Raw genomic sequence first — 12,643 nt, 5'->3', positions numbered from 1 at the left:
GTTCAGTTATTTGCTAGTTCATGTTACTAGAAGAATGTGTGGAAACTGATTACCTTAAATTTCTCAAGTAACTTGTACTCACAACTCTAAGTTAATCATACACAGCCAGACAACAGATTGTGGAGCAACAATAAGGTCATTTATTTGTCCCATAAAACGTGTAATATACATGCATAAAACATAAAACATCTCACCTGTGTGTCCACAAAATGGAAAATGTTTGCTTATTTTCTCAGTTTTCTCAGTAAATTGTTCGTAGTGTATGTGTGTGAATGTGAGAGTAAATTGGTGTTTCCCAGTACTGGGTTTCAGCTGCTAGGGCATCCGCTGCGTAAAAAATTATGCTGGATAAGTTGGCGGTTCGTTCCACTTGTGGTGACCCCTGATGAATAAAGGGACTAAGCTGTGAAAATGAATGAATGAATATGAATTATATATTTAGAATTATATAATTGTGAATTTATGCCTTTATGTTTACAAATATTGTGATAATTATACTGTATAAGAGTCATTATTTCAGTATATTAAGGCTAACACATAATTCAGGTTATTTGAAGCAAACACAACGGTATAGAAAGCTAGTTTGAACTCTTAATGTAGCCAAAATTGATAAAACATGGTCATAAAATTGTCAAATCGCCCCATTCACATGCTTAATGATTTTTAAAATGCCTCAAGGCAAGGAGAAGGACTCTTCATTTGCCTGTTTGTTCCACCTTATAATGTAAAAGTCGCGCTACTTCCGCTTTGAATGTCAAATATGGCCACGTCCAGACTGGAGATTAATTTCGTCAGATTATTGTCGCGCTGTGAATCGCTGGCTTCAGAGAAAAGAGCCGAGACAGAATGGAGACTAGAGAAGGTAATAATATATGTTTTAAAAAGCTTCATATTCCGACTGTAAAATATTCTGCATGAAAACAACACAGCAATAATACCAACGCCATGTCTTATGTGGATTACGTGTCAAAACAAAGCACGTATTATTGCACTCAAATCAATTATCTCTTTTTAAATTTATCATTTTTCTCCGCTTTTTGTTTCTTCACTTAGGACGGTATTTAAAAGTGTCTATACAAGGCAAGACATTGCAGGTGGATAGGGGTAAAACATTATTAATAATAAGTATCACCATACTTCAACAGCTGATTGATTACATCAACAAATGTATACATTTTTACAGACATTTTCAATAATGTTATGTTTGAATGTGCTCTAATCTGCATATATATGTAGAACAATAATCTGCACCTTACTTGGATGAATATTTGGGTTTCACTACACTGTAAAAACTGATTAAAAGCAAGTAAACAAAAAGAAATAAGTTGACCTTACACTTTACTTAAAAATAAAGTAGCTAAACCCGTTGTAAATGTTAAGTTGACTTAACCTAATTTTTTATAATTATGCAGATTTTACTCACTTTTTAAAATGAAGTCAGCTAATCACTTTTACAGTGTACTTGATCACTCCATATTTTAGAAAACACTGCAAACAGACAGAAAATAAAATTCCTTTTTACAATTTTACAGATTTTTAAATAATGTTGTGTTTAAGCTGCACTAATTTGCATATTTATCTAGCCAAAAATCTTACTTTGAATAAATTTGGGGTTTTAAAAAAGTGATTAGTTACTTAAAACGAGTAAACCAATGGCCTTAAACAAAACAAGTTGAAAATACTGCAAACAGACGGAAAATTAAATACTTTTTATATTTTTAAAATAATTTTCTGTTTAAATCTGCATTAATTTGCATACTTATATAGCCAAAAATCTTACATGGGATAAGTCTTGGGTTTCTCTACAGTTTAAAAAGTATTTAGTTACTTTAGGCAAGTAAACCAACTGCCTTAAACAAAACAAGTTCACTTTACTTAAAAATAAAATGACTAAACCTGTCGTAACTTGTAAATTTTAAATTGACTTAACTTAATTTTTTAGAATTATGCAAATTTTACTCCCTGTTTTAAAATGAAGTCAGCTAATCACTTTTACAGTGTACTTGATCACCATATATTTTTAAAAAAGTTCTGCAGACAGACTGAAAATTAAAAACTTTTTTACATTTTTAATAATGTGTTTAAATTTGCACTAATTTTCATATTTATCTAGCCAAAAATCTTACTTTGGATGAATTTTGGGTTTCTCTACAGTTTAAAAAGTGATTAGTTACTTAAAGCGAGTAAACAAACTGCCTTAATAGATGCAAGTTGAGTTTACTTAAAAATAAAATAACTAAATCTGTCGTAACTTTTAAATGTTAAGTTGACTTAACCATTTTTTTTAGAATTATGCAGATTTTACTAAAATTTTTTTACATAGTCAACTTATGGCTTTTACAATGTACTTTATCACTCCATAGTTTATAAAATACTGCAAACAGATCAAAAATGTTACACTTTTAAAAATTTTTAAACCAATTTTTATCAAAGTTCTGTTTAAATCTGCATTAATTTGCATATTTATCTAGCCTAAAATCTTACTTTGGATAAATCTTGGGTTTCTCTACAGTTTAAAAGTGTTTAGTTACTTAATGCGAGTAAACCAATGGTCTTAAAAGAAACAAATTGACTTAAAAATAAAGTAACTAAACTCGTTGTAAATGTTAGGTTGACTTACTTTTTCATAATTATGCAGATTTTAGTCACTTTTTTTAAAATGAAGTAAACAAATCACTTTTTACAGTGTACTTGATCACTCCATAGTTCAGAAAAAAATGCAAACACAGAAAATGAAATGCTTTTTTACATTTTTGTAAATATTTGAAGTGTGTTGTAGGTTAGTGCTGCAGAAGTGGAGATTTATTTTGAGAAATAAGCTTTATTGAGGTAAAGTTGGTTTTATTATTGCACATTCTGACATTCACTATATTAAAATAATTAAAAATTCTAAATAGTAAAATCACATTACCAGCCGATAACGATCAAAAATCATCGACATTGTTCACAATTAATTAAATAGTCCTAATGTTGTTTTGAAGTCAATCATACATGCAATATCAGACTGAATATACAAATTATCATGTCACAAATTATCACCTTTAAAAAATGAATGAATGTGCGAATATACAACCAACTTTACCCCAATATAAACCTTTACAAAATATCTGTTGTAATTAAAATCTAAAGACACAAATTGATAAAGTGCAGAAAAAGAAACACTTAAATGTGTTTTTCGGATGTTTTCTTTACATATGATTAAAAAAAAACACAGAAATCTCAATTGACTTTGATTGGAAAAAAAACTGTGTATGTTTTGTTTTGTTTTTGTCTTTTCAAGTATGTCGGTGCTCTCGAGGAGATGTTTGTCGCCCTCAAAAAAAGTCCCAGGTAATTTTGAGCCATAATGTATTACAAAAAATACATATACTGGGTGAAAACGCCTCAATGTATCAATATTAGCTTGAAAGCTAAAAACAGCTAGCTTAGCAATGTTTCTACAGCAGTTATGAAATGTCTCGTTTGATATGAACTACCACAGACATTGACTTTTATAATAATAATTCATCATTTATTCGTGATGTCTTCCCTCAGCAAACCCACACCGGAAACGCTGACAGACTACAACCGTAAAGTGGATTTCCTCAAGGGGCTTTTAGAGGCAGAGAAACTGGTCTGTTTTTAAGTTTGTGTTTTTGGATTGCCGCATGTTGATGAAAGCAACTTTTCTTTCTGTGATTTTAACTGTTGATGTTTTGTTTCTGTTTTGCAGCCTTCTCCAGCTGAGAAGTCTTTAGCCAATCAGTTTCTGGCTCCCGGACGAACGCCGACGATCTCCAGCGAGAGAACGCCAGCCAGCAAAACAGTCCACATTCAGAGCAAAGCCAGATGTGCTGGAGAGATGCGGAAAGAGTTGATGAGCAGCGTACGAGAGCTTGATTTCTTTACTATAAATCTGCTTCATTTGGATTTGTTTTATTTTTTCGTTTAAGTTGATTTGTTTTATTTAAAGACTAGATCACTGGTGTCAAATGCAGCTCCTGGAGGGCTGCTGCTCTGCACAGTTTAGTTCCAACCCTGCTTTAACAAACTTGTGCCACGGTCACAGTTGAGTTTGTGCTTACAAAATTCTGTAGTACGGCGCTGCGAAAAGGAGCGGAATTAAACTAGATGATTAGACATTTAAGAAATCAAGCGATTGGTCCATATTTACATTTTTGTCCAGAGAGGTCATGTTTTGATCGTTGATTGGTCTCACGCAATTACGTGATGCGATTTTCGCAGGTCAGAATTCACCAAGCTTGAACTTTGCAACACAGCGAACTACGAAACTTGTCGCAGGTGCTTGCGTTTCCGTTCTGACGCATTCGGGTGAGTATGACTGAAAATCTATGGGGTGAAAAGTCCAGTGTGACCACGGCTTTACCTGTAGGTTTCAAGCAAGCAGTCAATTAGTTTGATCAGGTGTGTTTAATTAAACTGTGCAGAGCTGCGGTCCTCCAGGAACTGGATTTGATACCTGTGGACTAGATAAAGATCCTTCAAATGTTGTGTTAAAGATCAGCACTATTGTATTAATTCAAATTCTATTTAGTTTTTATTTATTTATTATTTAGTTTGAATTCGTTTTTTTATTTTAAGATTTTCTTTTCTTTGTTTAGTCAGTTTTTGTGGTAATTATAAAATTAGTAGCTAAAATAAAATAGTCTTGGAAAAGTCTTGGTATTTTCTATTTAAATTATGTATTACTATATTTTTAATATTTGTATAACATTAATAATATAATATAATATAATATAATATAATATAATATAATATAATATAATAATATAGTGCTTCACAAGCCTAAACAAATGTTAAAAACTTAGTTTGTGTATGCAAATATAGAAAGAGATAAGCAAAAATAATATAATAATATATTAAAATATACTTAATTTTAATTTTAGATAAATTATCTGCAAAGAATTTTGTGCATATGTGTTTTTGAAATGTAACTTTTTCTCTATATTTATATATTTATTTGTATAATTTTTATTAACTGTATTTTAGTTTTTTCAGTTTTTAGAGATTTTAATAACGAAATGAACATGAGAACTAGGAATGAAACAAAAAATATTTTCACTTTATGCATTTCAATTAACAGCAAAAGTTTTATATTGAATTCTTTTGGTATATTAATTATTAAAATGTTATCTTTAAGCATAAAACTATCAACAAAAGTATTGTTATTGTAGTAAAAAAAAACTATTATATTCTTACTGTTTATATGTATATGTGTGTGTTACAGACACAAATTATTGAGATATTTTTAAATGTAATTTATACTAATTATACTCATTAATTATTCATTTTCTTTTCGGTTTAGTCCCTTTATTAATCTGGGGTCACCACAGCAGAATGAACCGCCAACTTATCCAGCATATGTTTTACGCTGCTGATGCCCTTCCAGCTGCAACCCAGCTGCTGGATAAGTTGGCGGTTCATTCCGCTGTGGTGACCCCAGATTAATAAAGGGACTAAACCGAAAAGAAAATGAATGAATATATAATTTAATTTATAAATTGTTATAATATAATAGTTTAATTTATATTTAAACAGTAATCAAGACAGTTTTTAGTAATAATGTAATGCATTTTTCCTTTTTTAACATTTACTTTTTAAAATATCTTATTTTTTTAATCATATTATTATTATTATTATTATTTCCTTTTTAAATTGTATTAATATTAATAATAATAATGCATATTATTTAAAGGCGCCTTTCATATTATATGTTTATGTTTCCGTATTAGTCATTTTAGTACATTAGGTACATGTGAAACATTTAGATTTAAATTTTCAGGTTTAATTTATTTTTACTTTAAGTAACTAAACCATCATCTTCATAACATCATTCATTTATAATATTAATTGTAAAAATATATATTTTGTACTAACCCTTCTATCTTTGTCTTAATAACAGGGTGTGTCAAATTCCGGTAAGCTTTGTCTTGTATTTTAACAAACTCAACATATTTCAGAAACTGATTGATACCTTGATCAATTATCGTCTTTATTCTTCACTTTCAGCTTTACTAGAGAACGACCTCCGACACAGGAAGTAGGTTTCACTTTCTTCAGTTCTCCGTCGAATGAGCTGCTGTTACTGGTCTCTACATCATTCCTGTTTCTCCTCTGTTTTTCAGAAGTCTTCCAGTAGACGAGCGTCAGTCGGCAGCAGAACTGGACCAAATTCTGCAGCATCATCACAACCTGCAGGAGAAACTGGCCGATGACATGCTAAATCTCGCGCGCAACCTCAAGAACAACACACTCGCCGCGCAGAACATCATCAAGCAGGACAACCAGGTGCTGTTTCTTACTGAAAAAAAGATTTGGAGATGTATAAAATAATTGCATCTACTCACAGCAAATGGTTTGGCACATTATAAAAGTGTGCATGTTTTAATTACGACATGCGTCTAGACTTCTCTTTTGTGTTTTTTGGTTCTGTTATAAGAGTAATATATCAAGATATTTATTTTCATTGCATTTTAAATACAAATGAACACTAATCTCAAATTAATTATTGTCATATATATATATATATATATATATATATATATATATATATATATATATATATATATATATATATATACACACACACACACAGTTGAAGTCAGAATTATTAAACCTCTTTGATTTATATTCATATTTGCCAAATGATGTTTAACAGAGCAAGGAAATTTTCACAGTATGTCTGATAATATTTTTTCTTCTGGAGAAAGTCTCATTTGTTTTATTTCAGCTAGACTAAAAGCAGTTTTTAATTTTTTTAACATCATTTTAAGGACAAAATTATTAGCCCATTTAAGCTATTGTTTTCGATAATTTACAGAGCAAACTATCGTTAAACGATAACTTGCCTAATTCCCCTAACCTGCCTAATTAACCTAATTAACCTAGTTAAGCCTTTAAATGTCACTTTAAGCTGTATAGAAGTGTTTTGAAAAATATCTAGTCAAATTTTATTTGCCGTCTTTATGATAAAGATAAAATAAATCAGTTATTAGAAATGAGTTATTACAACTAATATGTTTAGAAATGTGTTTTAAAAATCTGCTCTTTGTTAAACAGAAATAGGGGAAAAATAAACTGGGGGGGGTTGTGGCTAATAATTCTGACTTCAGCTGTATATATAATATTACTAGTATTATTAATAATAAATATAAAATATATAAAATAAGCTTATAATAATAAAAAATAATAAAATAACAGTATTTAATATTACTATTGTTATTATCATTAATCAGTTGGATGTATTATATTTAATATATTTAATAGAATAATTGTATACTGTGATTGTACCATTACTACCATATAATATAAATTCTTTATTTGTTTATTAGTTTTTGAGAGAAATTTACCACAATAAGCATTAACAGTATGTAGATGCTCAAAGTTAATATAATTAATCATATTGACCACCTTTTTGCATACTTTATTTGGTGAATTTTTAAAGTGTATATAGTAATGATACTTATAACTGTTGTTATTGTTACTAATGTATTGAAAATTAGATGATATTAGGTTAGAAACTGTTTTTGTATATATAAAAGTGCATGTGTTCATTACTTTTTAGTGGAATGTAAGCTGCATAAAGAGTACGTTTTTGAATGGCTGGTTTACTTGTGACCACTAGAGGGCAGCAATATGCTAGTGTTTACACTTGCAGATCTTTCAAGTGTCCTCCTGTGGCTTCAAATTCATATCGAAATCAATGTCAGTTTTGATCACTTCATTAGCATATTATGTTAATAAATTGGCTATATTCATAATGTTTTTGTCTAATATATTGGCCTGCTTTTATTTCTCTCTGATGTTTATGATTTTTGATTCTCTCTGCTTTGCAGACCCTCACACAGTCCATGCGTCAGGCGGACGTGAACTTCGAGAAGCTGAAAACCGAGTCCGAGCGACTGGAGCAACACGCCAAAAAATCCGTCAACTGGTTCCTGTGGCTGATGCTAATAGTTGTTTCTTTCACCTTCATCAGCATGATCCTGTTTATAAGACTGTTCCCGCGGCTCAGATGATGCTAATCCAATTTAGCAAAACAGCTAGGTTTTATTTATCTATAACAAAAGGTTTACATATATAGACTCCAGCCAAAAGTTATAGAAATGTATGATTGACGGCCTCAGTCATTCCCGCAGAAAATCTACATTACGTTACCTGCATGCCATTGTGATGTCATAACGAATTCGCGCCGAATCCCTTCTTTTTTTCGACCATGTTGATGATGCTCGTTAATAACGGTAAGTTATTGTTATTCCATAACCGCAAACTATTCGTCAACCATTTAATAAATGACTTATCTAACAATAAACGCTGTTAAAAGTAATTTTCAAGAAACCATGTCTTTTTAAAGACGAGGTTAAATTACCTCATGAAAATTCTGTTTAATGTAGCCAAATAAAACACTACATATGAGATGCTTAACATGACTTAACGTTTAATTCCGCTTATTTATGACCTCAGACAATTTCTCAACGTACTGTACTGTACGATGGCTATAAAAATGGACCGAGCTGATTTAAAGTCCGGTCGGCTTGTATCGGTTCAGTGAGGAAATGTTCTGGCAAACAGCAGGAAGTTATTTTGCTTGTCGGACGCACACATGGAGACTGTCTTCTCCACCCAGAGAGTAAATGGCCCGTATTTAGCTGAAGGTTTATTTCTGCGTGTTCTCTTATGGTGGATGAAGTGTTAAGTATTGCTCAGATATAGTGTTCGTGCTACTATTGATGGATGTTAATGTTTGTCTCAAGCGTCCCGTCATTGATTGTTCGTCATGTACTGTTTGCTTTAATTGATTCACATGAGAACAGGCGACATATTGTTTTTTGTTTTTTTGTCTTCAATGTGTTCAAATGTAGTGAGACTGAAAAATAGAGATGTGTGTATTGTTTTAATAAAATTATTTGCAGTTGACCACATGGTGTTTAGCTGTTTTTAATCATTTTGACAAATGTGACTGTGTGGCTTACGTTTGCTTATGGGTTTTTATAAAGCTACAGTTGAAGTTAGAATTATTAGCCCCCCTTCGATTTTTTTTTTTTTTTTCTTCTTTTTTAAATATTTCCCAAATGATGTTTAACAGAGAAAGGACATTTTCACAGTGTGTCTGAAAATATTTTTTTCTTCTGGAGAAAGTCTTATTTGTTAATTTCGGCTAGAATAAAAGCAGTTTTGATTTTTTTTTAAAATATTTTAATGTCAAAATTATTAACGTTAGCCCCATATATTCTTTCGAAAGTCTACAGAACAAACTATCATTAAAACAAACCATCATACAATAATTTGCCTAATTACCCTAACCTGCCCTACCCTAAAATAATTTAGGGGGACTAATAATTCTGACTTCAGCTGTATATAGAAAAGAAGGTTTTATATTTTAAGACTAAACATTTTGTATTTATCATTAATTCTATTTTAAGGGCTCCCATCATGCAAAATCAACTTGTTTGAAGCTGGTTGGTTGAAAATGTGTGTACAGAGTATCCGCAGGTCTTAAAATGTCTTGCATCTCAAAACAAAATTTTTGGTCTTAAAAAGTCTTCAATCTACTGAAATGTTGTGTTGTAAAATCTTTTTCAACAGATTTTGATTTTCCTGTTATTTTTTTTCTTTATTTTAATATTATTGTAGACAGAAGTAATTGACAGCTTTGTTTTGTTCTATTCTTGGTAAGGGTTATAGGGTTTGTAAATGGATATATTTGAAGACTAATAAAAGCAAATGTATTTGTTCAGCAAATAAAAAAAAAATAAACAAAAATAAAATCTAATAATAATAATTTTTTAAATATTTTCACTACATTTGAAATATTTTTAAAAAATGAATAAAACTAAAATAATTGTATCATTAAATGTGTTAAAATGTATTAATTTTTGATGGGGCAAGTGAAAATATTTTTAATTGGCATATGCGGGGAAAAAAATCCTTAGCATTTAGCCCTGTACCGTATCAGTCTAAAATTTCATTCATAATAATGTTAAAATGTCTTGAGTCTTAAATCTACTGAAATGTAGTGTTGTAGGTCTTAAATCTTTTTTCTTAATTTTTTCTCTCTCTCTATTTTATTATTATTGTAGACTGAAGTAATTGACAGCTTTGTTTTGTTCTATTCTTTGTAAGGATTATAGGGTTTGTGAATGGATATATCTGAATATCAGTAAAAAAAAAAATCAAAAAATATTATTGAAAAAACTAAATTATCATTGTATCTTTAAATGTATTACATTTTAATCATTTTTAATAGGTCAGGTGAAAATCTTTTCTAACTTGGATATTCAACAGCGTTTAGCCCTGTATAAGTCTAAAATTTCATTCATAATGGTCTTAAAAATGTCTTAAAGTCTTAGTAAAACCTACAAAAACCCTGGTATAGTGTGTCCACAGTCACTGGAGGGATATAAACACAACCAGTCTATTTCTTTTTTTTTCCATTTCGTGATGTTAAAATAGAATACAAGTCCCAGCTATTTTGAAGCCCACTGCACTGTGAAGTAGCAGTGCAGTTTTTCCTGCCACCGATATTCATTGACAGGCTTATATTTGCATGTCTCAGTCTACAAGACAGGATTTGCAAAGAAACTGGGTTTCAAAGATCTGTTCCAACTCTGTTATTCAACTGCACTTCAAAAAGCAGTAAGTGCTACACTTTGTATTTTTTTAAATAGCAATTTGAACTACACAGTTTGAGTTACATAATTTATTACTGCTGGAATCTCCACAGCTGCATTCTACAGACCAGTGTCCCCAACCTTAAGTGTCAATGCGGACTGGTCAGCTCTTGACAATTTGATGACAATGATGACAAGCTGACAAAACATTGCTGCCACTCTGATACAAGTTGGAGATGTGCATATTCCATAAGTAAAATAAAGCTGATCGGTCAGTTCTTGTCACAATGCGCTTGTGGTATTCTGTAGATGTTTTCAAATGGGTGCATCTGGAAGCCATCTCCAGCAGTCGATCTTCTTGCACAGACATGCTAGATTCATGTGATTCGTTGACAAATGGGTTGGGGATTCTATTCCTTGGCAGTTCGTGGGTCCTTCACTGGGCCTTTGCCCTTCCCAAATAAACTTTCCAAAGACGACTATTTCTTACTCATTTAGCTGCTTGTGGGTGACGGAAATGCAACCAAGAGCATACAGTCATTTTTTAAAATAAAGATTTTTCAAAATTAAAGATTGTTCAGAACCAGAAATTAAGTAAAATGAAAATAGTTAATAATTTCTTGTGTGGCCCGGTACTGGTCTGCATCCTGGGGGTTGGGGACCACTTGTACAGACAACTGTAAACGAGGATGCTTCAATCACATAACAGGAGTCCCGGTTTGTGGGTGTTAAATTGGGTTGATTTGTACAGCAGCTTTGCTATAAAGGATCTCTGTGCAGCAGCATATTTACTCGTTTGGTGGGCATCCTGTCACATTTGCAATGAGTAGATGAGCAAAAACAGCACAACGTGTTAAACACAATTGTGTGTGTGCGCAGAACATTGTAACGCATTTGTGTGTGGCTCATTCATCATTGCAGCTAGGAAGGCTGAATAAACTCCACAGCAACTACATCAAATAAGCATTGGGAAACTTTCTGGTTCAGCCTCCCTGTGGTGTTTGTGACTGGGTCTCTGCTTCATTGTGTCTGTCATTTTTCTGGTTTGTCCTGACATCTGACCCAGGTTATTCTTTTTTTTAAAAGCTAAATGTCTAAAGAGTGGACGGGGAGAACCAACTCATTGTGATTTAAAGGCACCAAGCTACAATTCCCTCTGACCCCAAAATTGACATTTTTAACAGGATTTAATAATTGATCTAGTGGGTATTTTGACTTGAAACTTTACAGACACATTCTGGAGACATAATAGACTTCTGTTACATCTTGTAAAAGGCCCAAAATTGGAGTCCTTAAAATTGTTTAAAAAAAACAATAGACAAATTACTGCAGCGAGGTTGCAGAAAAAAATGGGAGTGCTAGCATTTACAGTGAGGGAAGGACATCCGAGGCGGCACAGAGTTTGTTGTTGTCTTGGAAATTAATTTAATTGATTATATATTTTATATATTATTTGCATAATGCTTTCAGCATTTTATAACAGCTCGTCACCCAGTGATAAGCACAGTGGTTCGGCAAAATTAACGTCAAAATGAGCGGCATTCATCTGACAGGTTCATTTGCGATAGCACGCTCCCAATGAATGTTGGATAAGACGAAATGATCAAGCATCCAGCCCGAAATATACAACTATCACTTTGAAACTCCAAGTGATTTTACAGAAAGGAAGTTAAAGGCCTACAAGTCTTTGGATGCCAACAATGTTGTTCATGTGCAAGAAATAATGTTCCATAATTACTAGATTCAAAACTTTGGCAAGGTAAGAAGACGGAACTGTACAAGGCCTGGGCAATCATCAACAAGCAAAACAAATGCATTCTGACAGTGAACTTCACTGGTATGGCAGGGTTTGTGAACGTACATTTCATTCTAAGCATTCAGTATCTGCAGTTTAATTCACCATATTTAACTGTTTTTGCTGAAATCATTGCCATAATCAAAAACAAGTAATGTGTATGATTCAGCATAGCGTGAACTTACCTGATATAAAATGAGAACTGCAGAGTCCAGCATTTTTAATTAGGTCCTCACTC

The 12,643-nt window shown here is 31.8% G+C and overlaps 1 protein-coding gene and 1 long non-coding RNA gene across 2 annotated transcripts; one reads left to right on the top strand and one right to left on the bottom strand.

Annotated features, from left to right (window-relative positions):
* The first annotated feature begins 692 nt into the window (after positions 1–692).
* Positions 693–8,913, top strand: use1 (unconventional SNARE in the ER 1 homolog (S. cerevisiae)). The gene is given in 8 exon segments (NM_200324.2): positions 693–862; positions 3,281–3,330; positions 3,535–3,613; positions 3,713–3,865; positions 5,903–5,918; positions 6,010–6,040; positions 6,126–6,288; positions 7,836–8,913. Coding segments are annotated over 8 exon segments (777 nt in total). The 5' UTR covers positions 693–760; the 3' UTR covers positions 8,019–8,913.
* On the bottom strand, positions 747–3,235 carry LOC147831509 (uncharacterized). The gene is made up of 2 exons (XR_015521753.1): positions 3,078–3,235; positions 747–2,819 (listed from the first exon to the last, which is right to left on the bottom strand). It is a non-coding gene; the product is annotated as an uncharacterized LOC147831509 (long non-coding RNA).
* Positions 8,914–12,643: the final 3,730 nt, after the last annotated feature.

Source organism: Danio rerio, chromosome 22, assembly GCF_052040795.2.
Source record: "Danio rerio strain M-AB ecotype USA chromosome 22, GRCz13ab, whole genome shotgun sequence".
In the NCBI taxonomy this organism is placed as follows: Eukaryota; Metazoa; Chordata; class Actinopteri; order Cypriniformes; family Danionidae; genus Danio; species Danio rerio.
Note: the sequence above shows the minus strand (reverse complement) of the source record. Positions and strands in the feature narration are given on the sequence as shown.